At 48.6% G+C, this 25464-nt stretch overlaps 1 protein-coding gene across 1 annotated transcript in view; it reads left to right on the forward strand.

The window, feature by feature from the left end:
• The first annotated feature begins 6068 nt into the window (after positions 1-6068).
• Positions 6069-25464, forward strand: part of WRN (WRN RecQ like helicase) — a 29180-nt gene continuing 9784 nt past the window's right edge. The window contains 20 exon segments of the mRNA XM_050973902.1: positions 6069-6185; positions 8560-8662; positions 9080-9195; positions 10118-10263; positions 12944-13092; positions 14888-15037; positions 16203-16275; positions 17222-17336; positions 17604-18009; positions 18151-18231; positions 18570-18708; positions 19469-19544; positions 19968-20035; positions 20198-20306; positions 21841-21909; positions 22379-22461; positions 22950-23056; positions 23755-23942; positions 24045-24222; positions 24737-24918. Of these exon segments, the coding sequence (XP_050829859.1) occupies positions 6115-6185; positions 8560-8662; positions 9080-9195; positions 10118-10263; positions 12944-13092; positions 14888-15037; positions 16203-16275; positions 17222-17336; positions 17604-18009; positions 18151-18231; positions 18570-18708; positions 19469-19544; positions 19968-20035; positions 20198-20306; positions 21841-21909; positions 22379-22461; positions 22950-23056; positions 23755-23942; positions 24045-24222; positions 24737-24918 (2609 nt within the window). The 5' untranslated portion in view covers positions 6069-6114.

Raw genomic sequence — 25464 nt, forward strand, 5'->3', positions numbered from 1 at the left:
CACAGCTAGCAATTTCCATGTGCCACTCCAAGCGTTTCTGTGCAGCCTAGCAATTAAGAAGATGAATTAGCAAGTCGTTAATGACGGTTTTACTGGGGGGGGCGGCCAAGGCCCTGGAGGCCAGGCCAGTAGGAACACCATCACATTCCCCACACGTGAGAAGCCAGCAGGCACCTGCACCTTTCCAGAGCTGGTGCACACGAGAGAGCCCCGAGGCTGCGGGCTGGGGTTCCGCGTGACGCCTCCCTCCGCACGGGGAAGGAGCGATCCAATTACATCCATCACAGAAATGCCAAAACGACATCCGGCTTATAAAACCTCAATTTACGCTCTGACATTTCTGGAAAACCAATTTTTAATCCATGTCATCTATCAGGAGTTCTTGATATTTTACTTCACCTCGATGCTTTATATATACTGTTGCCTTTATTGAGGTGCAGGTGGGGAACTGAACACAGGCTGACAAAATATTAGGAAGAAAAATTGATGTCAGCCCATGAAGGCTTCCGCAGGTTTTGGAGGAACAGAACAGCAAAAGATCTGGCTTCAGCTTTTTCCAAATCTCCTAAATCCAGAAGCACCTTGTCCCCTAGCTGGGGCTCTTTTCCCATGGCCATGACAGCCTCGCTTGGGTGTAGCTTCTGGTGCAGCCTTTAATTCCACTCCTTCCTGAATAAACTCTTAATTTCAAACACAACCTTTACTTGAAAGGAATGGAGGGGTGGGAGGGGAAAGGTGAATTTTAGACATCACAAGACATTAAGTCATTCAAAATAAAGGGCAACTTAATTTTGGAGTAAGCAGCATAGAAAATTAAACAGAAGGTCTAATTTTCTTCAGGAATTCTTTCATAAATTGCACATATCTAGTGTACGTACAGCAAAAGTAGGAATGCCATGAAACTGAAAAGGCTTATTAGATAATTTTTGACCTGGTGCAAAATCTGCCCAGTAAAAATACACAATAATAAACTCCTTTCTACTATAAAAATTACTAGAATTGGAAAACAGGACTGCAAGTCACGCAAACAGAAGGCCTCCTAACCACCAGCAGCTCCCTTCCCTGGGAGTTTAGGTCACTTCAATAGGCCATAGGGGAAAAAAATGATGCAATTATCAGACTAGGACATCTGTAGCTGAAAAAAAAAAAGTGCTGACATTGATTTTGGTAATTGCTCGGGGGTTCTTTTTTGTACAAAGGACGTGATTATAATACTTCTGCTTGGGATTTTATGAACGTGGCAGTACAGATTTGCAGAGCCAGGGGTTGTAAAATGGCACGGAGACATGACGTGGCCGGCAGCTGTCTCTTTACAGCTCTCACCTCGCCTCAATGACGCCTCCAAGGGAGAGCTTTGCCTTCTTTTAACTTCACTTTCCCTCCCAGCCCTGCTGAAAACCTACGGGATTCTTCTGAGGGCTGCGGCCAGGAGCTCGCGCCCAGCCCAGGGTGGAATAACGCGTTTATCCAGACCGGTGGCGGGAGCAGACGTCCCCTCCTCAGACTGCACTTCAGATAAATAAGGTTATTTCGCTACGAGCTACTACAGGCTACAATATACTCACATAAATATAGTAATGCCTATACGTGGATATGAATCGGTATATATCGGATACAGATAAGAAACACTTACGACGACAAGTAGATACCAATAACCGCTGCAGCTTCTCGCTGGGTAAAGTCCACCGTCCATCCAGGCTGCACGCAGGGAGCCCACGAGGGAGGGTTTCGCCGGGGCACCCTCTCCACACCAGTGCAAAACGCTTCCCAACCCTTCCATAGCTCTGTACTTTACCAGGAAAGCCAGCTCCAACACAATGGGCCGGACCCAACACAACGTCCCCCCAGCTGCAAGGCAGGGGAAGCCCCCCAGCCCCTTCCATCTGGGATAAGCTTTTCAGGGACCACCCCACCTTTTGCACCAGCAGTGGGGAAAGCCAGGTACGAGGCAGCTGCTGGACTTGGCTTTGTCAAGACTACAAGCACAAAGCTCGGCTTTAAGCCTCGATAGCAACACGGGGGGCCCAGTTTGCAGAAGGGGAGAGGAGCCGCTGTGACGGCGGAGCTGAGGGCGCTCAGCAGCTCTGCAACATTGCAATTTAAAAAACCAAATCATCATCCCACTCTTGGTGGTTTGAGAGGATCCTCAACACAGCGCCTGTCCTCCTCTAACATACGAGCGGAGCTGGACCGAGCAGGATCAACAGGTCTCTAACAGACACGTGTGCATGCAGGAGACGGCTTCTCTCGGCATTAGACTACGTTACCAAAGCATCCCCTTACCGGAGCGGGAGCAGAAATGTGCTCCTGGCATTATTTACACAATATAAAGTGCATTAGGATTTAATAATTCAACTGACAGACTTTCTGCCGGGACCATACAATTTAGAAACAGAGGTGAGGGCTTGAATAGGAAATTCTCTCATGAGAAAAAGAGGTTCAGACCGGTGCTCTTCACCCTGTCCTCCTAAGGATTGTTTTTGGCCGTTCTTTCTAGTGCAAATAAGCTTGTGTTTTGTCAAGTTTAAGGGACATGGCAGTTTCAGGGCGTCAGGAATGAACATCTAAAACACATCAGGGATTCAGCGTTCCCGAGCGACTCGCCGGGCCCTCCTGGGCACCAGCAGCCCACGTGGTCACTGCTCTGGGAAGCTGAAGACGCGCTGCCAAAAATACAAAGGAACCCGTTTCCGAATCTCACCGTTCAAGTCTTGCATTGCTACACTCCGAGTGCATCTGTACCACCCTCCAGCCCAACATCCGCTTCCCATCGCCTGGAAAGCCGTCCTCACCCAACCTTGGAAAGCCGTCCTCCCCCAACCCAACACCAGTGCTTCCCGTGGCGATGGAAACCCACAGCCGCTGCTCCACCCACGAGTGATCGTCAATGAACGTCAAGATCCCGAGCCAGGTTTGGATACTAAGGTGCATCCCGTGCCAGGGGAGTAAATGCATGAGTGGATCCTACGGGATACCTGCGTGCCAGAACCCAGGCCGGCCGTTGCTGGATTCCTGGGTGACACTTACAACAAACTAATGGCATTGGAGGCCAATTCATTAACAAAAGATAAAGGGGTTTTTTAAAAAATGGGCAGCAATAAGGAAAGCAATTTTGCATCCTTTTTAGCATCTTTTAAAACGGTGAAGAAAACATCCCTCTCAAATCACAAGTAATTTCCTCACCAACGCTACAGGAACACAGGGAAGGCATGAGCACTTACAACACACGCGGCCACTCAGGCTAATTCCAACCCAGGAGCTTTTACGATCCCTTGAGGCAAAGGCGAGCAGGGATGGGAGATGCCGAGCACACACAGAAACGGGAAGGAGAGTGTAAAAAGTTCGTACATTCATAGCTCCGGTTTGTTGGACTAGAAGGGAATTTTTTACCTCAGGCACTGTGACGGGCAGCAGCAGTCAGCGATACGCTAACGTACGCATCAACGACTCATTCACTAAATTCTGGTTTCACACCTTAACAGGATGTGGAGTTCTTTTAACGTGGGGTTTGGTGTTTTTTTTTTTTTTTTAATTGACCTGTTAAAACCATTGGGACGAAAGCCGTGAGAGCGCCGATGAACCAGGACCCCGCACAATGCCCGCTGATTCATCGCGGTTCACTGGCTGCTCGAGTGATGGAGCGAGAAACCTCTTCCAGGTTTGAAAAGGGACCTGAAAGAGCAACCTATGGAGAAAGGGATGGGAGTTTTTGACACTAAGCCAAAGGCTTGGTTGCTGTAACTGCTATATGTGGTTTTAAAGGGGGAATCACCTAAAACAGTGAAATTAACTTTCTTACTTCTTGTCACAACTGTAACATTTTCCTAAAGGTTCTTTGGTGACTTTGGTGCAAGCTGTTATTTTTTTTCTTTTTTTTTTTTTTTCTTTTTTTTAAAGTTAAAACAGATTGACTAGTTTTAGTACCCAAACTAAAATCCAGATTATCCTCTTGGTTCCCAACCCTGTCTCCCCAACCTTTCTCATTATGACATTAACAGGCAACAGCATTCAGATTGAGCGTGGCCATGCAGTGTGCAGGTGGCTCCAGACTCAGAGTGGTGAACAGTCTGGTTGGAAATAAAAATGTTTCTCAAAAAGTTAAAAAATAAAACAGGTCATGGTTGCATGGAAAAACAGCTGGTCCACATATGCACACTAGGCCACTCTGAAATGAAACAATTTGAGTGATTACAAGTATCTGATCAGACATGGTAATGCCTGCTTAAAACAATCTTGAAGATGAGCAACGTGCTACTAGAAGTACCTGGAGCTCAAACTCCCACTGGTTCCGGGGGAAGGAGCTGGTCGCCCAAAGGCTGGACAAGCCCCTTATGCTATAAATTTTCCGTTTTAAGAAACACAGAATCTTTCTTCAACCTCCCAACCAGGTAATTGCAGACATTCTCCCTCCAGGCAGAGAGTTAATATCACGAGATTTAAAATTACACCACAAAGACTCCAGGATGACAGGGAAACCTTGGGGCAGGCAGGCGAGATCGGGACTGGAGCCGCTAAAGGACAGCTCCAGCTCCAAGCTGGGGGGGAAGGGGGCGACGGCAGGGCACGGATGTTGTCTCCCCAGCACCACCCAAAACCCAACGGGACATCCACCACAGATTCCGAAACGCGCCACGGGCGAGCGTGACAGAGATGCCTTTCTACACGAACCCAGTGGCGCACCCAACACCCCAAAGGTCTTCCCCATGGCGTGAGGAGGAAAACACCCAAAGGTTTTCCTCGCACAGGTCACATCCCAAACCACGTTAATCTGGTAGAGAAGCCGGGAGCCTCGGTCGCAAGGAGGCATTCCTTCCGCCTCCCAACACCCGCTCCACAGCCGCCTGCCGGGACGCCTAATACAAAAATACCTTCTGAAATTTCGGACAAAATGCATTAAAAATAAATTAAAATAAAAAAAAAAAAAGAAAAGATCACCAGCCTCTAAAGGGCAGAACATGGAGATGAGGAGTGGGTTATCATTCACTGCCATTAATTTAGAAGGCTGAGCACTCCGATGTCCCGGGATACTCAGGTGATCTGGTCAGCACAAAACTAAGGGATGAATGACACATCTTCCGCCCTTCACCAGCACGTGACTGAGGTCTGATGGGTTATCAGGACTTTACCCATAAACAGACTATTGTTTCCAACTCAATAGCCAGGAGATACCAACTTTTAAACCTCTCTCCCTCCTCACAAACAGACCAGAGATTCACATGGAGCTGACTTTTGCCATAAATGCTCTACGGCAATGCTGCTCGGCCTTTGAACCGAGCATGGGCAGAAGCCGGTCCTGAAAAACTGGTGATAAGCAGAAACTGATACATTTCATGGTAAGGTTCAGGGCGGGGGTACTTTTGTATCGTGTTTAAGTGCAACACAAGCCTTTTCTAGACTATTTAAAGGTCAGGGTGCCGGATTTTGTTTGTGCTGATACTCGTACTTCCACAGTCTCCAACACTCGAAGCAGCTGACTCATACGGACTCGGGAGGTTGGTCCTTTCCTAAGACACACAGAGATGTTTTGGGCATAGTTTAACGTGATAACCAGACTCCTATAACATTATGTACTGGAGTTAGCAAGAACTACCAGAAAAGGACTTTACAAAAAACGGGGGCAACTTGGAATTACTATAGGTCAGTCCCTCTCACCAATTTCTGCTTGCTTTGTTTGGTTAATCGTCCAATGCACTCTATTCCAGACCCTCTTGCTCTTCACCACTGTCCCCTCTGGCATCCATTCTTTTCTCTTTATGGCTGTTGTAAATTCTCCTCATCTCTTCTTCGTACTTGATAAAATTTTCCCCGAACCGTGTCCACGCTTTGTAGGGAACTGTGATGGTGTTACGGTAGGGCGGCCTCACCTCACTTACCTTCAGGAAGATGCCGTACCTGTTGGATCCCACGTCGAAGTAGAAGCGCTTGTTGTCCACTCGGAAGGAAGTGCCCTCGGGCAGCTCCGGGGGCTCCTCACCTCCCCCCCGGCGATCCTCTATGTCCCCCTCGCCGTATTCTTCTATCAGCTGCACCAAAGCATCCCTGAACTCGATCATGCCTTGCGCCGGCAGGACGATCGTCTGCTCCTGTCCCAAGCCGTGGCCGAAGTAGCCCATCATGCCAGGTCCCCTGCTCATGGTCTGCCTAATCCGCAGGAAGCGCCCGCGCTGGTTCTCCTTCAGGTCCAGGTAGTACTTCCTGTTGTCCCTCTCGATGTACTCCGTTTTGAGGACGCTGTGAGGGGGCTCTTCGGAGCCCACTGAGGCCGGGGGCGAGGGCGGCGGGTGCTGCGGCCGCCTCCGGGGATGCTGCTCCTTGTCGTTGCTGTGCTCGTGCCGGTGCCCATGGCCGCCCTTCAGGCCCAGGTGGGCGTAGTGCTCGATGAAGTCCCCCAGGCAGTCCTTCAGCTCGGCGGCCACCGACAAGGAGAGGGTCAGCTTGCTCTTCCTGATGTTGTCCTGCCTGCCCCTTCCTATCCACACCTCGGCGATCTTCAGGAAGCGGCCGCGGGAGCTCTGTTTCACATCCAGATAAAACCGCTTCTTCTGGATGTCCACCCTCTTGGAGGCCAGCTCCTGGATCTCCATGCAGCTCCCCTGGGAGGAGGCCGGGTAGTGGTACTGCTGCTGGGACTGGGAATAAATGTTCCTGTGCAGGCCAGAGCCTCCCAGGTTCCTTCCTCCTCCTCCTCCTCCTCCTCTCCCTCTTTCCATCTTTACCAATCAGCTGGAAATAATACACAACAGAGACACAGATGACAACATCAGCACCAGGGGCCTGCTCAGCTCCTCGGCAGCGGCTCCGCTCGGCGCCGCTCTCCCTACAAAGGCTCCTGCATCCCTCTCCGCTGCCACTGGCACGCAGCATCGCAGCCCGAGGATCCCGGGCGCTCTTCCCCTCCCGTGCTCCGGCTGCTGGACAAGGGAGCCCCGATTCCAGCGGCACTCCCCGGCAGCACTCCCTGCCCTGCAGACCCCCTGTCCTGTCCCTGTGGTGCCACAGAGCCTCCAGCTGCCCCACGGGGGTGGGTTATGGTGCCCCGTTCCGGGAGGCACTCACCCCTCTCGCAGGGCTGCGGCTCCCCTCTGCAGGGTCTGTCCCCGAGCGCTGCCTTCCCCTTCCATCACCCCCTCTGCTCTTCCTCCCATGGCACTGGGGGGGCACTGGGGTTCCCCAGCACTGCCCTCCTGCCCCCCACGGAGCGCCCCCGCCGCTGCATCTCCTGCCCCAGAGCCCCCAGGCTTCAGTTCCTACCCCCCCACTAGTGCCCCAGTGCCTCCCTGGCCCCTCACGGCCCCGGTACCGGCCCCTGGTGCCCTCACAGCCCTCCAGTGTCCCCAGCACCGCCGCCGGTGGTGCCCTCCTGCCTTCCCCTCTGCCCCAGCACTGCCCCCCTACCCCCCAGCGCCCCAGTACGGCCCCTCCAGCATTCCCCATCACTCCACCTCCTGCCCCAGCGCTCCCACAACTTCATCCCTTGCCCTCCAGTGTCCCCCAGCGCTCCCAGTCCTGCCCCCCGGTGCTCCCAGTCCTGCCCCCAGCGCCCCAAAAGTGCCCCCCAGTGCTGCCAGCGCCGTCCCCGAGCGCCCCCCGTGCCCCGGCGCGGCTCCCCCAGCGCCCCCCGGCACAGAATCTCCGGCCCCATCACTGTCCCCCCGTAGCCCCGCGGCCCCTCCGCGCCCCCCAGCGCCGCGCTCCCCACGCCCGGTCACTCACCCCGCAGCGCCCATCGCCTCCGCTGCCCTTCAGCCGCCGCCGCCGCCACCGCCCGCAGCCGGCGGCCCCGCCGCCCCCCCCCGCCGCGCAGAGCCACGGGCTGGCTCTCCCCCGCCGCCCGCTCCGCCCCGCCCCGGCCCTCCCCGGCCCGCCCCGGCCCCGCCCGGCCGAGATCGGCGGCGGCGGCAGAGCGGGGGGCGCCGGGGGGTGCGTGGCCCTCACGGCGGCGGGACTACAACACCCATAGTGCCCCGCGGCCGCCGCGGCACCGCGCGTGCGCGTCACCTCGGGTAACCCGAGCCGAGGCGGGGCGCCATCCGTGGCGTATTTCAGGCGCGCCGCGGAGTGACGCGCAATGTGCGCGCGACGCTGGCTCCGTGAGGGCGGCCGGGCGCTCCCAGGTAGCGGGCGCGGAGAGGCCGCGGCGGCGGAACGGGCCCGGAGCCCCCGCGCCGCGCTCGGGGCTGCTGCCGCAGGCTGCGGGGGGACAACGGGTGAAGCGGTGAGGGCGTTGCTGGGGGACTGGGAGCGCTGAGGGAGCAGCAGGGCAGCCGCTCCCAGGGGCCTCGGCAGCCTGCCCAGCCCAGAGGGTGCTCGTTCCTGTGGCAAATCAGGCGTGTTAGCTATTGCCGTACTTTAATGTCTAAATCCTTTTTGGCGTTGGAATGGAGGGGGCAGTTGGTTGTGCTGTTGCGCACGGAGGGAAAAGTATGTTTAGCGTTGAAAAGCAATCAAAAAAATGGAAATATTTTCACGACCTTGTGCAGGCCTGATGATAGTGACAGCTGACATCCGCCTGAGCTGCTGACTGTTCTGGTTTCCTGTTCTTCTTTTTATTAATCGCAGAAATATGCCAGAAATGGCTGTGGTAGCTGCTGGCCTGCAGGATAAGTATCCCCAGTGGATGCTGACAGACAGCCAGGAGGAGGCTTCCTTGGGGCACAAAAAGGTGGGTGCTGGCTCTTTGCAGGCTCTTTGCAGAACAACCTAGCTGTGGAGAATGTATAAATGTTCAGTATAAAAATACCCAGGAGGAGGGACCATCCTTGTAACAGCTTCAACAGTTAGATAATTAATTAATTAAAGAGGGAAGAGGGAAGCAGAGGGTGCAGTTCAGCAGCTTTTATTCCAAAAACGGGGAGTAAATGCTTAGCTGATTAGTAAATGCTTAGTAGCTTGGATATTAAAAGTTATCAGGTGAAACAACAGTAATTTTGACTCTTGGTCCACTGAGTCCTCCTTAGAGAATTTGGGGCAGGATCCCAAATGTTTTACTAAAGGGGCTGTGTGAGCCTGGCTGGGATGGATGTCCCTGGTGAGCACAGGAGTGGCAGATAGCCAGACTCTCCTAAATTTGGTTTCTCAGAAGCCTGGTGCCCAGAGGAGTGTTCTGGAGGATGGGCTGCCATTCCTGGAGTTCTGTGGCTCTGTTGTTTACAGCCATGAAGCCAATGACTGTTCTCTTCTCTCAGAAGATATCAGGTAACAGCTCACACTCACTTTTTTTCATTCTTTCCTGGAGTGCTCCTGTCTTTCGGGAAGGGGCTCAGCTGTTGGGAATGGTTTCCCATTTGGCTTTGGTGGTGGGAGATGCCATTGCTGAGCCTTTCAGTCCCTCAGAGCAGAGGGTGTGAGGGCTCCTATGCAGACTGAGTGCCTTTCACAGGATGGATAATTCCATGGGCTTCACTGCTTCTTGGACAAGTGTGAATTCCTAATTAATCCATGAACTGGGACTGCATGTTTAAAGAAAATACAGTGAATTCATGGTGCAGATACACTAGTATTTTCCCATTTTGTGTAGCACAGCTCATGATGCTGGGGGAAAAAAAAGTTCTGTACAACACTTCCAGTGCTGTGGGATAAATAAAGAACTGTCTTTTGAGGGGTCATGGGGTGAATCAAGGAGGGGTTTTCAAAGGAATAAAAACCATTCCATCCTTTTTTTCCTCTGGCTGTTTTGAGGCCTGTGTGATCAAGTTTTAGTAGTGGGGGTTAAAGGTTCTCTCCCTGTTGTGGTGGTGAGGGGGAAGAGGTAGGAAAATTGGGAGTCCAGGGAAGAAGGGAGCGGTGTGGGAAAGGTTTTGAGATGTTTTTTTTTCCCATTGCCCTCCTCTGATTTGATTGGTAGGAAATCAGTTCAGTTTTGATGTGCTGGTCATTGCTGGGTGTTCTGTCCCTGTCCTCTGCACCTGCCACCTGCAGGTAGTTGCCAACAACGTGTGTTTGTGTTTGCAGGCAGATCTGCAGGGTTTTGGAGCGTTTCAGGGGCTCTGTGGCTCAGCACCAAGTGCTCTGAGCTGTGAGATGCTTTCTGTGCCTTGCAGGTGTGGCAGGGCACCTTGGCTGTCAGTGCCAGGTGTTTGAGCAGCAGGTAAACGTGGGGATATCTGCTCCTTTGCAGGCAGAGTCTCTCAGAGGGGGCTGCTGTGGGCTTTGACATCGAGTGGCCCCCCTCCTACACCAAGGGCAAGATGGCCAGAACAGCTGTAATCCAGATGTGTGTGGCTGAGGACAGGTGCTACTTGTTCCACGTCTCCTCCATGGCAGGTACTGTGCTCCCTCTCTTATTTGGGGCATGAACTGCTCACTGTGTCTCCTGCTTGTCTTTGAGCTGAAGCCTTGAGGAATGGCTGATCAATCCTAGCACATGGGACAGTAAAAACCCATCCTTTTCCTCCCCTTTCCCAGCTAAAATAATGGGATTTATTCTTTGAGTCATGCTTATATATTAAGACAATCCTAGGTGTGCTTGAAAACAGGTTCTGGCTATTTTTCTGTCTGAGAATATCTTATTCCAGTTCTAAAAATTTAATTCCCTGCTCCTATAATGAATTTTCTGTTTAGTGCTCAGATAAACAGTGTACCTATCTTTAGCAGGCCGTGGGTTTTTTGTGTTTTGGGTTTTTTTTCTTTTTTTAATTTGGCTTCAACAAGAAGCCTCAAAAATAATGGCTCTTGTGCTCTTTTTTCCCAATTCCTGCATTGTATGACATCAGCTTTGGGAAAGAGTACTGGGTACCTGGTGTGCTGCAGCTGTGGGGAGAGAAGGGGGTGTGCTTAGCAGAGGCTGAATTCATTATGGATGTGAATAAAAGCTTCCAAATAGGGAAAATAGGGATGAGGGAAGGAGATGGCAATTTTATAACCTTTGGTTTAAAATGTTAGATTAAAACTATGCCTGGGAGAGGTTTCTGATTTCCCTGGGGGACTCATGCTGAGGTATAGTAGTGATAATTTTAATGTTGGTGTTCAATCCTTTGTCATTTAGAGCAAATGGGGTGGAAAATTTAATTGCTGGAGGCTATTCCATCAGGGAGGCTGGAGAACACAAAGGAAAATGATGTGAGGAGAGGAAGCTGAGGGAACAAGGGCCATAAAGAGCTGCAATGCTTCTGATTCTGGCAGGGGAGGTGTTTGTGTGGTTGCTGTGGTACAGCAAAAGGGGGAGTTTCCTTCTGGATGGCTTTCCAAAGTGCCTCCTCTTGCTGGTGGAGGATGCACTTTGAGCTGAGTGACTTGTGCAGGGACCAGAGCCAGTTTCTGATTCTTAGGGCAGTGTATGGGATCTGCAGAAATCCTGGCCAAACCACAATAAAAAGCTGCAAGTCCTAGCAAAAAAGCTTTCTCCTGCAGGAGGAATTTGGCCTTCTTGGACTGTGTATAAATGGCAAATCCACGTTTATTTATTTATTGGGAGGATTGCTCATAGTTTTCCATTTTTTAGGGTTTTTTTTTTAACTTCCTTATACATTTCTCAAATTGTGACCTGTTTCTCAGATTGTAGCTTTTCCACAGTCTTCAACTTGGATTTTTTTTTTTTTTTATGATTTACTTCTCTAGGGATGAGGTGCTGGAAATGGAACACTGGGGAGTGCCCATCCTGGAAGGTTGCAATGATGATTCCCTTAGGTGAAAACCCCTTGTATATATATGCAGGCTTTTATTTGATTGAATTCCTCTACACGTGGAGCATTTCCCATCTTTTCCTATGGCTCACATGCTTTGGGAATGCTGTGCTTTGTCTGCCTCTCACAGCACCAGGCTGCTGCTCTCTGGGGGGTTGTTACCAGTTATTTTTTTGAGCTTTGGGGTGGATCTGCAATTTCCCAGTGCACAGCACAGCTGGCTGTGGCTGCAAATGTGCAGTGGCAGCCAGCAAAGGGCAGAGACAATTGTGCACAAATCAAATCAGTGGTGCCAAGTGCTTGTTGAAGTACATAAATGCAAAATGCAGGGCTGAGAAAAGGTGGTGTTTGCCATGAAAGCCAGGGCAGGTGAGCACTGTGTGCCTGTGCACTTCTGTGTGTTTGCAGGGACTAGATTTGCACTTGAGACTAATTCAGGATATCCAGCTGTGGGGTCCTGAAGGTATGGATTTAAATAAGATGCTCTGAATTTTAAATGGGAGCAAACACACACAGGGGAGGAAAAGGCTGTTATTGTTCAAGGATGAAGTGTCTGGTGCTGTTCTTCCTGTGGAAAACGAGATGAGAAAGCTGCCTGCTTTAATTCAGCCCTGTAAGCTTGAAAATGCCCTTTGATCCAGGTTTGCTGTGCCATCAGTTTGGGAGAAATCCAAACATCAAACTGAGTATCTGTGTGCATCTTTGAGCACTGTGGGTTTTTGCCTGCTGACAGGACTGGCGTGTTTGGGCTTGGCACAGCAGCTGGCTGGTGGGTTCTGTTTTCCAAATGCTGTTGTTGGAGCAGTCCAGCCTTAGCTCTGAGTTTGTCTCCAGAGAATCTGTGCTGCTGGTGATTTCCCATGCTTATGGTTTCAACTGTTGCCCAGGAATATGAAATAGCAAAAACTGTCAAGAAATTATGGGGGAGATAGTAAAATAATGTTTGATTTCATGTAATGAGCACTGAGTTTTGAGAATTGAAGTGTCTTTTCCAGTGAGGGGTTGCTTTTTTTGTTGTGTGATTTAACAAAGACAAATAAGCTTTTGGGGTTGGTTTTGGGTTTTTTTACTTGGTTTGTTTTCAGGTGCAGGATGATTTGTGTATTTCAGGTATTTCCTTCTTGCTTATCTGCAGATGACCCAACACAACCAGTTGAAGTTTTCAGTGATCCCAGGGAGAAATCAAATAAACAGAAGGTGGCTTTTCCCTTAAAATCCAGGGTTTTGCAGATGGCCTTTGTGCTTGGATTTTGTCATTTCCATTCGACTTTCTGGCATCTTCCAGTATTTAGTTTCTCATGTTTGGGCTTAATCTATTTTAGGTTTTCCCAAGGGACTCAAAAGGCTGCTGGAAGATGAAACAATTAAAAAGGTTGGCGTAGGAATTGAGGGAGATCAATGGAAGCTGATGAGTGACTTTGAGATCAAACTGAAGAGCTTTGTGGAGCTGGCTGACGTTGCTAATGAGAAAGTAAAACTCTAAAACCTTTTTGTTGTGGGAGGGAATCTTGTTATGGTGCTGCTGTGCAAAAGGAGGCTTCCTTAGCTTGGTTGGAGTTCCATTCCAACAGCAAACCTGTTCTGTGGAATAAAGCAGAGATCTGTTGTAACTGATTTGGAAACTGCTTAAAATCACCTCTCCAAGCCTGCAAACTGTCTTTCAGTGAGCCAGTTTTTAATCAACATCTGTCCCCTCTCAGCTCTGTTCAAGTATTTACAAGATGTGCCTTTTGAATTCAGCTGCAGGTGCTTTTCCTTTCATTCTTGGGGATGGAAATGGATGGATTGTCCTGCTGGCAGTGGTGGCATTGTCCCAGCAGTGGCTGGGCCTCCACAACAGGCTACCAGGAGGCAGCCCTGCTTCTTGGAGGGGGGGGCACCAAGGTCTTCCGTGAAGCCCTCCCTGCCGAGGTGTTTCTGCCCCAGAGTCTGGAAATAGATTTTCTGTAGGAATATCTGCTTTCCTATGATTCTCAGGCTGGTGTCCCATCAGCTCTGGTGTGGGTGCTGCTTCCAGCACCTGCTGTTTACAGCTGCTGTTTACAGGTTGTGCTGCCTTTGGCAGGCCCTCAATTCCAGTTCTGTGTTGGAGATAGTTTGATGCAGGGCCACCTGTGCTGTCCTTTTAGGAAAAGGAGCCAAAGGTTCATTGCTTTCCAAGTCTTTTTTATTTCTAGCATGTTCCTTAAAGCTTTTCTTTCTGTGTGCACCTTACCTGTGCTTGGTCTCTCCACACGTTTCTCCTTCCTTCTGTGGTGCAGCTCAGTGCTTTCCATGGGAGCCCCTGTGGAGTTTGGATTGGAGATGATACAAATTAACTGTTTTGCTCAGGCAGCAAAAGGAGCTGGTACTTCTTCAGCCTGGAGTTTCCTCAGTCACTCCCTTTTTTTTAACCTGTCTTTTGACTCGGGATAATTTGTTATGAAGATGAGCAATGTGATCTCTGATAGCAGCTTAAAAGTCTTCTGCTGGAGAGAAAACAAACCAAAAATAAACTTGAAAGAGAACAAAAGAACAGGGTTATATACAATGGCACAATGGGAGGGAGAGGGCTGGGGTAGCCTAAAAAGAACAGTTGGGAGGGTTTTTTTTAATACCAGACTCAAGGCAGTGAGCTGCTAATGCTGCACTGCTGCTGTTGAGCTCCGTGCTTGGGCACATTTTCCAGGCTGGACTAGCAGCATGCTGTGCCCATGAGGCCTGGATCCTTGGGCACCAAGGCCAAGTTCCCCAGACTGGCTCTGGGGACAGCAGGGTGCAGCCACTGTGGCTGACAGGGGATTGCAAAGGCAATTGCAGCCTGCTGGGGTAGCTTTTGGAGGCATGGGAGCCCTGGGCTAGAGCTGTGCTCTTCTCTGCTTTGTGCTTGGCTTCAGCCTGACAAAAGATGTCCAGCACACAGAGGCAGGCTTTAATATTCCTGTGGTTTTATTAGGTAAATCCCTGGTGCTGGATGCTGGGCTGCTCTAATTAGAAAGGCAAATAACAGGAAAATCCTGGAGGGGAGAGGCGGTGCTGTTTAAGTCCAGGGCTTTTATTTTATCAACCCAGAGGTTGTTTGGTACAGATGGTTCATGTTTTTGATAGTGTGACAGCACTGGGAGGAGTTACTTTTTGAAAAACTCAAGTATGCTTTGACTAACCCCGAGAGCTGTTTGCTGCTAACAAGGGATTGAGTACGCTTTGCTCTTTTTGGGGAGGTGCAGATGCTTTCCTTTATAAACAAATCCTCTGCTTTTGGTGTTCTGTTTGGGCTTTTTCCCCAGCTGAAGTGTAAGGAATCGTGGAGCCTGAATGGCCTGGTGAAGCACCTTTTTGGCAGGCAGCTGCTGAAGGATCAGTCCGTCCGCTGCAGCAACTGGGAGGAGTTTCCACTCAACGAGGAGCAGAAGCTCTATGCAGCCACAGATGCCTATGTATGTACCACAGGGGATCAGCATTCCAGCCTCCTCAGAAGGGAGTGAAGCCCTTCTCCACTGTGCTCCTAGCTGCTGGGTATTTTTTTAGTCCCTTGTTACCACTTTTGGATGTGTTGCCTTCTGGTTTTGTCATCTTTTTTAACCCAAACCTTGTTAAATACAGTATGGGTGGTGATATTCAAAAGCAACTTGGGAGAAACACAGCCTTCACTGGTGGCTAATACAGGAGAACCACAATATGGATTGTCAGGAAGAGTTCAGATGTATCCGAGTTTTGTGCTTCTCCCTAAGTCGCTGTTTTTTCAATATTTTGCATGAGTTTTGGTTTATCTGCAGTTCTGTGAAGGGTTTTACCAATATGCTACCAGGTGCCACCTGCTCCCTGGGAGAACATCACTCCTTCAGTCTCTTATTTCTAGCCTTAGAGGAAGGGAAGTGGGTCAGGGGTTTCTTTTCTGACTTGTAGTTTAGTTCAAAGTTCAGCCATGGAGGGTTTAACCCCTGTGAAGACCCAAAACAGTACAGAGAACATTTTAAATGTTTTTTGTGCCTGGTTCAGCTTTTGTAGCCATTTTTTTCCAGGCAGTGCATCTTTCCCACTTTGCTCTGTTCACCTGGGCTGCCTATTGGAGCCTCCCAGGAAAACATGAGGGAGTAACTTGTTTCTTTTTCAACACGTGTAGCCTAATTAGCACATTGCTGGCTTTAGGCTGTGTTTTTCTGTTGGAGCTCATTATTCATACCAGGGGAAATAGTAAACACACTGAATCCATCTCGGTGTGTTTGTAGCTCTTCTCCTGGAGCAGGGCATGAAATGTGAATGAGGTGAGCAGGTGGTGGCACTGGGAGCTTTCTGTGTGCAGCCAGCTCGCTGAGATGACCCACTCTGGGATCTGTGTAACAGGATCCATTCCAGAGGGAATCCCAAGTCAGCATTTGGCCCTTGTGCAGGGCAGCATTCTGTAACATGTAACTAGTCCTGATGGGCAGTGGAGTCAGGGTGGTAATTAGCATGATGGGAGGCATATTCCAGTTTGGAATTCTGCTGGTCACACTGCATTGCTGCCATGATCTGCCTGATTAACTCCTGATTAATTTTTTTTTTAGTTATTATTTTTTCTCTCTGGAGTACAGAGAACTAATTATTTCTTTTCCCTCCTAGGCTGGCTACATTGTTTATGAAAAACTGAAAAACATGAGTAAGAGTGACCCAAAATTATTTACTGTGAGCAAAGGTGAGTTGTCCATCCAGGCATAAGGAATTTATTCCATGTACAATTGCATATTCCATTTCCCAGCAGGGAAATCAAAATATATATTAAAATAGAGTCAGGTTTGCTTGGCTTCTTGGTGATTCCAGATGACTTGCAGAGGGAGCAGATAGGGAGAGGCCTTGGATGCCCAGGGTGACCATACTCTGTGGCTGTTTTCCATAGGATGTAGGAAGGTGCTCTTAGGGTGTGTGTTTGTGTTTTCTCTGCTGTACACAGGGATGGGAAGAATTCCCGCTGTCATTCTGGTTTGTTTATGGAAACAATTCAGTGAGTTCATTTCAGTGCTGCTGATGCAGGGACAAATACCTAATTTAAGATGAAATAGGGTCACAAAACAAGCCACATTAGGAAGTAATGTTTTTATTGAGGCATGTCAATAGGACCCAAATGTTTTAGAGCAGCTTGACATTATTTACTTTGTCAGAGGAGATTTTAAAATATTGCTTTTTTTGTTTAGTTGTATGTTTAATAAAGAAAATATTACAGGTAGCTTAAGGCTGAAAAAGGGGTGGTGAGGGGATTGTTACCTTTTTGTTTTGGCTGAATTTTAATTTCTTGCCAAAAGCAGCAGTGGCAGTGCTGTCCCCTTGATCTGAGGTGCAGGATTTGGCCTTGGTTTAGTCAGCATGTGTGTGTTAGCAGCTCTTTTCCAGCAGCTGGAGGCCCTGCTTTGTTCCCATTGTGTACCTGTTTTCCCTGAGCTTGTGTGATGGAAGAGATGCAGTGCTGGAGTACTTAAAAGCTTGGCCTGATTCTCTGTGCTTGATTTTTTTTAAGCCCTGGGAAATGCTGTTTTACCAGCTGTAAATGTTGTAGGGATGCAGGCACAGGAGTTCTTGACATAGAGGTGCTGTTATTATTGCAAATTAATTATTACAAATTTAACTAGTTGTTGTACTGGTTACAGATGCCACATCTGAGGATGTGAAGGTGAAGGAGCGCTTGGCTTCCCTGGCTGCAGAGATAACAGACCTGGCTTATCACATCCCTGACTCTTCTGGACAACTGGAGAATTTCCAGAGGTGAGTTTTGTGCTGACTTCTCTGCCTCCACCGTCAGTGTTTTGTTTTTGATCTCCCAGGTCCCACACAATAAAGTGCATGTCTTTGAACAGGCATCTGTTACCTGTTTGTTGTTTTCCAGGAAAATGTATTTTTGTATATGTAGGAATTGGTGTTGTCACTGGTCTGACTGCAAGGGATTTGACCCTGAGCTTGGCTGAATTTTGTTCTGAAGTGTAGTAACTGCCTCTTTAATTTTGCTTTACCTTCCTTGACTTTACTTCCTAGGGCTACAGAAATACTGGCAGAGATATCAGGGAACATCAGTGCCTTGAAAACCACCCTGTTGGGCTCAGGTTCCCCTTCTGGGCTGGAGAGGAGCTGTGGTGCAAACAGAACACGTTTTGAAGCCAAGTCAGCAAGTGTCAAGGCACAGAAAGCAGAATGTGCTGAGCAACCTGAAGGTGACTTCAACATCTGCTCTGATGCTACGCTGGCTGTCCTCTGGGAGGAGGAAATGAGTGGGGAGGAGGCACAGAGAGCTAACACTGCTCTGGAAAATGGGGCTCCAGCAGCCAGGCTCCCAGACAGAGAGGACAGGGATGACTTCATGTCCCTGGACATTACTGAGCAAGAGCTGCAGGTCTTGGAACATCAGGCTGCCAAGGAATTGAGCAGTGAAGCTGCACCCGAGGTAATGAGCACTTGGTAATTCTAATACTTCTTTGAGATGTTTTGTTTTTAATGGACAGGTCTCAGAGCTGAATATTGAGCTTAACTATCTTAAATTTTCAGAAGTTACTTTGCTCCTAAGAGAATCCTGTTGATTTTGTAGGAGGCATGTTCCACAGACAATGAACAAAACGTGTCCTGTGTCATTGAGAGTGATGAAGAGCTGGAAATGGAGATGCTCAAAGTGAGTGCCAAAGGGTTTATTTTAATTTTTTTTTTTTAGAATGATGCTGCTCTGGGAGCACAGTTAAGGGGAGGGAATATGAGCCAGAAGGTGCTGCTTACAGAAGAGGGACAGAATAAACAGATGGATGCCTAAAGAATTCAATTTGCTGGGGTTAGACTGGAGTATCATTGGCCTCCTGTGTCATCTTTACTGCACCAGCTTGGACTTGATCCACCTGCTAGATTAAGGTTGCAGTAACTGGATTAAAAATTGGTTCCCATATCATATTACCTCAGGGAAGCATTTTATCTACCCTTCCATGCTCCAAAATAACTTTTTTCTTCTTAATTGCTTAGTCTCTAAAGGATGTAGATGATTGTGAAGGAGTTTTACCTGAAGGAGAGTCCAGTAAAGCCAGGAAAACTCCTGAAGTGGATGTAGCACCAGATGGTGATGAAGATGATGGCATTGAGGAAGAGGAGGAGGAATACTTGGGTATGATTTTTTTAAAAGTCTTAGTGCATGGTGATGTAATTTTTTAAAAATGACTGTCTGTAGAAGCAGCTGTGGAAGCACAGTGACTTTTAGGGGTTGCTTTCTCAAAGCAGGAAGATAAAGCTCACCTGGATTTCTAAGGGGAGCTTGGACTGTGTCAAGATGAAAATACAAAGGTGTGCTTGGTGGGAGAGAGTGAAGTTGTGCCATGGTCAGCTGATGTCTGCTTCATGGGAGTAAAACTGACCTGGGGGTATGGGGGACCTGCTCAGAACACAGCACAGGGGAGGTGACAGCTCCCCTGTCTGCCTGTGCTCTTCTCCTGTTGCTGCTGAGTGACAGATTGCTGAAGAAATTCTGCCTTGAGGGTTGTTGTGACTTGCTTAGGGGTTCTCCCTGTGGAGACAAATGAAATGGGGAAAAGCAGCTGAAATGTGAGGAGGAGCACACCTTGACTTGTTTGGGTGATCCTGTTCCAGATGATGCAGTTATGCATTGCAGTCCTAGTGCTTTATCTCATTCATCAAGCCATATGTTCTCCTCCTCATGCAGGGTCTCTGAGGAGCCTCTTTGCTTTTTTTAATCCTTTTTTCCAGTCTGAAAATAATCTGGAGTTTGAGATCTCTCTTTTCACTGGAATTGCCCAAATTCTAACCCCTGGGCATGACAAACCATGAGCAGACTGTTGTTTGTGGAGATAGTGCTTTATCTTTCTAAACTGTAATCTCAAATGAGTGTTTTCTGCTCTCTCCCACTAAAGATCCACTGCTGCCAGAGCCTGCAGAAAGCCACATCATGTGTCTCAAGACCTATTTTGGGCATTCTTCTTTTAAACCGTGAGTATGTTTTCTGTTAAAATGGACACTGGGGTAGGTGTTCCTGCCCTTCCTCCAGCCTGGATGATGTTTTTATTACTGCTTACTTGAAAAAAATGGCAACAAACAAATCCAGATTTTGTTCACACTCTCTTAAGTTGGAGATAAGTGGTCCACAAACGCTGTGAAAACTGCAGGTGTTATTTGTGATCTCCTGTGAGTGTGTGCCTCAAGTGCTGCCTGCCTGAGTCCTGTTAGAGATCCCACTCTGGCCCTGCCTGCAGTACTTGGGGTGTCTGAGTGGCTGCAGACGGCAAGGACAGCGCTCTGAGGCAGCCACAGGGGTCCCTTTAACCCACAATCCAACACAATATGCAGTTCCATACAATTTACTTGTTGTCTGTGGTGGCCAAAATCACATATTCCCCTTTGTTTAATTTCAAGGGTCCAGTGGAAAGTGATCAATTCTCTTTTGGGAGACAGAAGAGATAATCTTGTTGTCATGGCAACTGGTGAGTTACCACTGCATCCTAAGAAACAATAGAAAGTCATTCCCTTTTTGGGGGACAGCAGTACAGCAAACATGGCTGGGTTTTTTGGGGTGTCAGAGTTGTCTGTTGTAGCTGCATAGGAACCATGGTGTCTCACTTCTGCTTTTTTTTTTTCCCTCTCAGGCTATGGGAAGAGCTTGTGCTACCAGTTTCCTCCTGTCTACACTGGGCAAACAGGAATTGTCATCTGCCCTCTTATCTCCCTGATGGAGGACCAGGTGCTGCAGCTGACGTGAGTGACGTGGTGGCAGTGCCAGGCTGCTGCTGGCTGCCCCCTGGGCACACATGGGTCCTGCCTGTGGCCTCGCTGGGGGGCTCCCCTTAGCAGCAGGCTGTTGGGGGTCAGCTGCAGGGCTTGTGTTTCTCAGGGAGCACACACAGCCTGTGTCAGCTGTCTCACATCCCTGGGTTTGCCACGTGGGTGAACCAGAGGCTGAGCTTGCCAAGGATGGATGCTGCTGAGAGGTTTCTGAAGGCACTTATTTCGGGATTCACAGGCCTTTTGTGCCCAGACCAAAGCGGGGGGGGAGCTGTTTGAGGCTGTCAGACTTGTGTCAAGGTTTGCTTTGGGTCTGAGGGGTGGCATCTGAACCCAGAATAGCTGGGAGCTGTAGGTGCTGCAGATCAAAGCTGCAGCACAGGCTTTCAAGAGGGACAGTGTAGTAGGTCTCCCAACACCTGGCCTCTTCACTTCTTCAGAGATCTGAGGTGGGAACTTGTGGGTGACGCCCGATCACTCTGACATGAGTGGTTTTAGGTGTTGTCAAGATTAAATCTCTTTGATTTTTAATACCTGGTAATGCTTTCTCGACATGTATTCACTTCCTATTGTAAGAGCCACTCACCTCTGACAGTTCTGCACTGATGCTGTGGGACTCATGCTGAGTTGTGTGGTTCATTGCTGCTTTGTCCACTCTGGGAAGAAGGAGTTTTTTGTGTTAGAGGGGATATGAAGACGTTTTGAAGTGAAGAACATCAGTTACGTGTGGCATTTCCTGCTGTACACTGTGGCTGTGTGCAGATGAATGGCTGGACAGCCTAAGCTGGACAGCTCAGCAGGATGTCTCTGTGACTTTTCCACTCTTTTCCTCACTGGAAGGGGTTTATTCACTGCCTTCCCAGTGGGTCATGCATTTTGAAGGCCAAGGAGACTGAATTTGTACGGACTGCAGCTGTTTGTCTGTCAGTCTGGCTGCAGTTTGGACTGAGCAGGAAAACATGGGCTCGTGGAAAACGAGGGCTCTGAGAAAATGCAGCAAACCACCAAGCTAAGAGGTAAAATATCAGTCAGTTGGGCTGATAATTATTATGTCATTAAAAACCAGCCACCTGATTTAAAAGTAGCAGATGCAGCATCAGGAGGTCACAAAAGATTGAACAAGGTGAAAAATTGTGGGCTAGTAAAGCTTTTACATCCAAATGTGAGGAACTGCTGCAGTGAAGAGTTAAAGAAAATATATTTAACATTTTTTTTGGGTGTTTTACTTGTGAATTTGTGCAAGGAAAATGGCCTTCCTTTCTCTGATTCCTATTAATCCAGTGTGTGTCTTGTGGAGACTGCTGGAGGGCAAGTGCAAGAGCATTTGGGTGGCAGGAAGAGACATGCACCACTCCTGCTTTTTCAAAAGGTGTTTCACACAAAGATCCTTGAAGAAAGTAGTGTCTGACCTCACAGCTTGAACTTCCTTTAGAAATGCTGGCACAGGCTGGAAGCTAAAGCTTGGAGAAGGGAGTCTGTTCATGACTGTGCTTTTTTATTCCTGCAGAATGACAGGGATTCCAGCTTGCTTCCTTGGTTCAGCTCAGTCAAAACAGGTCAAGGATTCCATCAGAGGGTGAGTTTGAGCCGAGCTTTCTGGTACTGTGGGCTGTGACAAAGGGCGGCTGAGGGGGGTAGGATGTCTCCCTGCTCCATCACCAATGAAACTCCTGGTTCTGGCTCAGCCCTGGGACCTGGCACTCAGGATATTGCTTACATTCACCCAGGCTGGGGGTGTGGGAGCCTACAGCCACCCTCCAGTGCCTTTTTGCTGGGGAAATGGAGCTTGGTGACTCTGCTGTGTTCTGATTTATACCTGATTTTAGTCAGGTTTTAGACCTGTATCTGTCAGCACCAAACAGTCCCTTCTTATTCTAAAGGCTGGCACCTTGCTTTCCTGTGGTTCTGGAATGTTTTCTATGGACTTGACTCAATTCCTCTTGCTTGCCATCAGAACTCTGTTCTTATATTGTTTTTCAATGCTATCATGATTTTATTGAATTGAATTGTTTTCTGTGTCAGTGTATTTTCTTCTGATCTTTCAGGGGTCAGTACAGAGTCATATACATGACTCCAGAGTTTTGCTCAGGGAACTTAGAGTTACTTCAGGACCTTGACCAAACTGTTGGTAAGTTGGAGGTAAGACTGTGGGTCAGTTTCCAGGCAGCTGACATTGATAATTATGTTTAGGCCTTTTTGGTAATTGGAGACTTCTCACCCATTTCTTGGTGAGAGTAGTGACACCATTTATTCCCATTCATCACACAAGATGAAAAAAATCATATGTGTTTGTCTGCGACCATCAGGCTTTGTGTTCCAATCCAGGAAATACAACAACTGACATCTGGAAATCTTCCTGGTGCCTGTGATTGAGAAGCAGGGAGGGGGAAAAGGTCCTGGTGGAGCTAGTTTGAGATTTTGATCCACATGAGGGATGTTGGATGAATGGAGCTTGCATTGTGGTGGGCAGGGGAGAGTCTAAAAGCTCCTGGGCCTCTTTTATCAAAGATGCCTTAAAAGTGGTGCAGCAGAAAGCATTCCAGGATCAAGACCCCAAGTGCTGCTGGTGGTTTCTCAGGCAAGCTGGAGCTTGCTGTGCTGTGCTTTGTCCCCCAGGTATCACCCTCATAGCTGTGGATGAAGCTCACTGCATCTCCGAGTGGGGCCACGACTTCAGGAGCTCCTTCAGAAGTTTGGGCTTGTTAAAGAAGACCCTTCCTTGGGTGAGGTTTGGCTGTGTTGGGTTTCTGATACCAGAAAAGGGTTTTGTGTGGTAGTTGGGAAATATCAACCTTTTCATGTCGTGCTCTGAGTGTGCTGACCGTGCTGGTTGGGAGTTGGAGCATCCCTGTCAGTGACTGGGCTTTGTAGGTTTTTGCCAGTGTTTAAACCAAGGGTGTTCTCAACTTGGACTTCCAGAAACTTAAGGAATTTAAATTGCTTTGGGTCCCTGTGCTGAGGATGATGATGTCCCTAAGCCTCTGGTTTCATATTGGAGGGTTTTGTCTTACTTGACTGAGTGGCTGGTCGAGCATGCCACTGATTTCCAGACACTCCTCAAGCACTTAGTGCATAAGCTCAGAAGTTTAGACCTGAACTTAACATGCTGTTATTGTCAGTGTCATCCTATATTCCCTAAATTTAGCTAATCACATCAATTAATTACTGCAGTCTTGTGGAAGATACATTCAGAACAAAACTTTGCATTTCAAGTGTCGTGTTCTTGTCTGCTCTCTCAAAAGTTGCAGTCTAAAATGTTCAAGAAGCTCAATATGAAGTATATTTTTCAAATTACTGAATTCATCCAATGATAAACACATTCAAGTGCCTGTTTAGATTCTGTATCAGTAGGCTCTTGAGATTTTAGGTGTAAAAAATGCTCAGTGAGAGGTCCTGAAGGTTATTGTACATCTCTTTGCAGATCCCCATTATTGCATTGACTGCGACTGCGAGTCCCTCGATCAGAGAGGACATTGTGAAATGCCTGGGCCTGAGGAATCCCCAGGTCACCTGCACCAGCTTTGACAGACCTAACCTGTACCTGGAAGTTGGACACCAAAGTGGAGACATCTGTAGGGATTTGAAGCAGTTCCTAACTAGGAAAGGAAGGTAAGGATTTAACCCTGGCTTTGGTTCCTCAGGTGTGGTTTTTTAGAGACAGGTGGCTTTTTTTTCTTCTCTATCTTTACATGATGTTGTTGTTACTTTCAGCAGTTCTGTGTATGAGTTTGAAGGCCCCACTATCATCTACTGCCCTACCAGAAAGGCCACTGAGCAGGTGGTGTGTGCACTGAATAAACTCAACGTGACCTGTGGTACCTACCATGCTGGCATGGGGAACAAGCAGAGGAGAGACACTCACCACCAGTTCATGAGGGATGAAATTCAGGTAGGAAGCAGAAGTGTCTTGGGTTCTGTTTAGAACTGGGGGGTTTTTGGTGGAAGAAAGTGTTGGAATATCAACCTATATTAGCCATGTCCTCTGTCTGCAGTTCTGAATGAAGAAATTGCTGGTCTGTGCTGGCAGGAATAAGATTCCAGTCTCATCTTTTGAATTTCTCTAGTAATTCCCTCAAAAATCCATGGCATCCAGGGAAAATGGTGGGAGCTGGAACAAGAGCACAGCTTTTGCGAGCTGCTGCTTTCCTGGGCAGCAGGGATATCCTGGGACTCCTTGTGTTCCTTTTCATGACCTGTTTTGTGCCTGTTGAGACCAGCTGCTTGAAACCACTCCTGCGTTTGCCATAGCACGTCATCCCTCTCATGGTTATGATTCTGTGCCCTGACCCAAGTGGGTGTGAAGCTGGTGTGTTTCAGGCTGGATTTTGAGGATGAAGATCCCCACCCAGTGTGTGTGAGCTAACCCAGGCCTGTTCTTTGGCACGTGGCTGCTGTTTTTGCAGTGCGTTGTGGCCACGGTGGCCTTTGGGATGGGCATCAACAAGGCCGACATCCGGCTGGTGATCCACTACGGCGCCCCCAAGGAGATGGAGTCCTACTACCAGGAGATGGGCAGGGCTGGGCGTGACGGCCTTCCTGCTGCCTGCCACGTCCTCTGGGCTCCCACTGACCTGGCCTCCAACAGGTACAGCCCTCCCTCCCTCCTCAGGGCCTTTGGCCATGGCTTGCTCTGGCTCAGTAGCCTGTTGTGTTTGTGGGGTGCCCCGAGGAAGGAAGGAGCTATGAGTCTGACCCCATGTTCTCAGAAGGCTAATTTACTCTTTATGATACTGCATTGTATTAAAGAATGCTGTATTAAACTATACTGAAGAATACAGAAAGGATACTTAGAGAAGGCTAAAAAGGTAATAAAGAAAACTTGACTCCTTCCAGAGTCGTGACACAGCTCAACCCTGATTGGCCAGTAAGTCAAAACAAAACTCATATGAAACCCATCTCCGAACACATTCCACATGTGAGCACAACACAGGAGAAGCAAATAAGATAGGGGCTTGTTTTCCTTTTTCTCTGAGGCTTCTCAAAGGGATGTTTCAGAAAATGTGACTGTGACAGTAGTCTGTGGGCTTGGAAGAACCTCTCTGTCTCTCTGCTGTTCTGTCCCTTTTGGGATAATGTTGGGAAGAACATGAATGAAGTGCTCTCCTGAGTGTGCCCCGTGGTGGAGAAGCAG

Source organism: Serinus canaria, chromosome 4, assembly GCF_022539315.1.
Source record: "Serinus canaria isolate serCan28SL12 chromosome 4, serCan2020, whole genome shotgun sequence".
In the NCBI taxonomy this organism is placed as follows: domain Eukaryota; kingdom Metazoa; phylum Chordata; class Aves; order Passeriformes; family Fringillidae; genus Serinus; species Serinus canaria.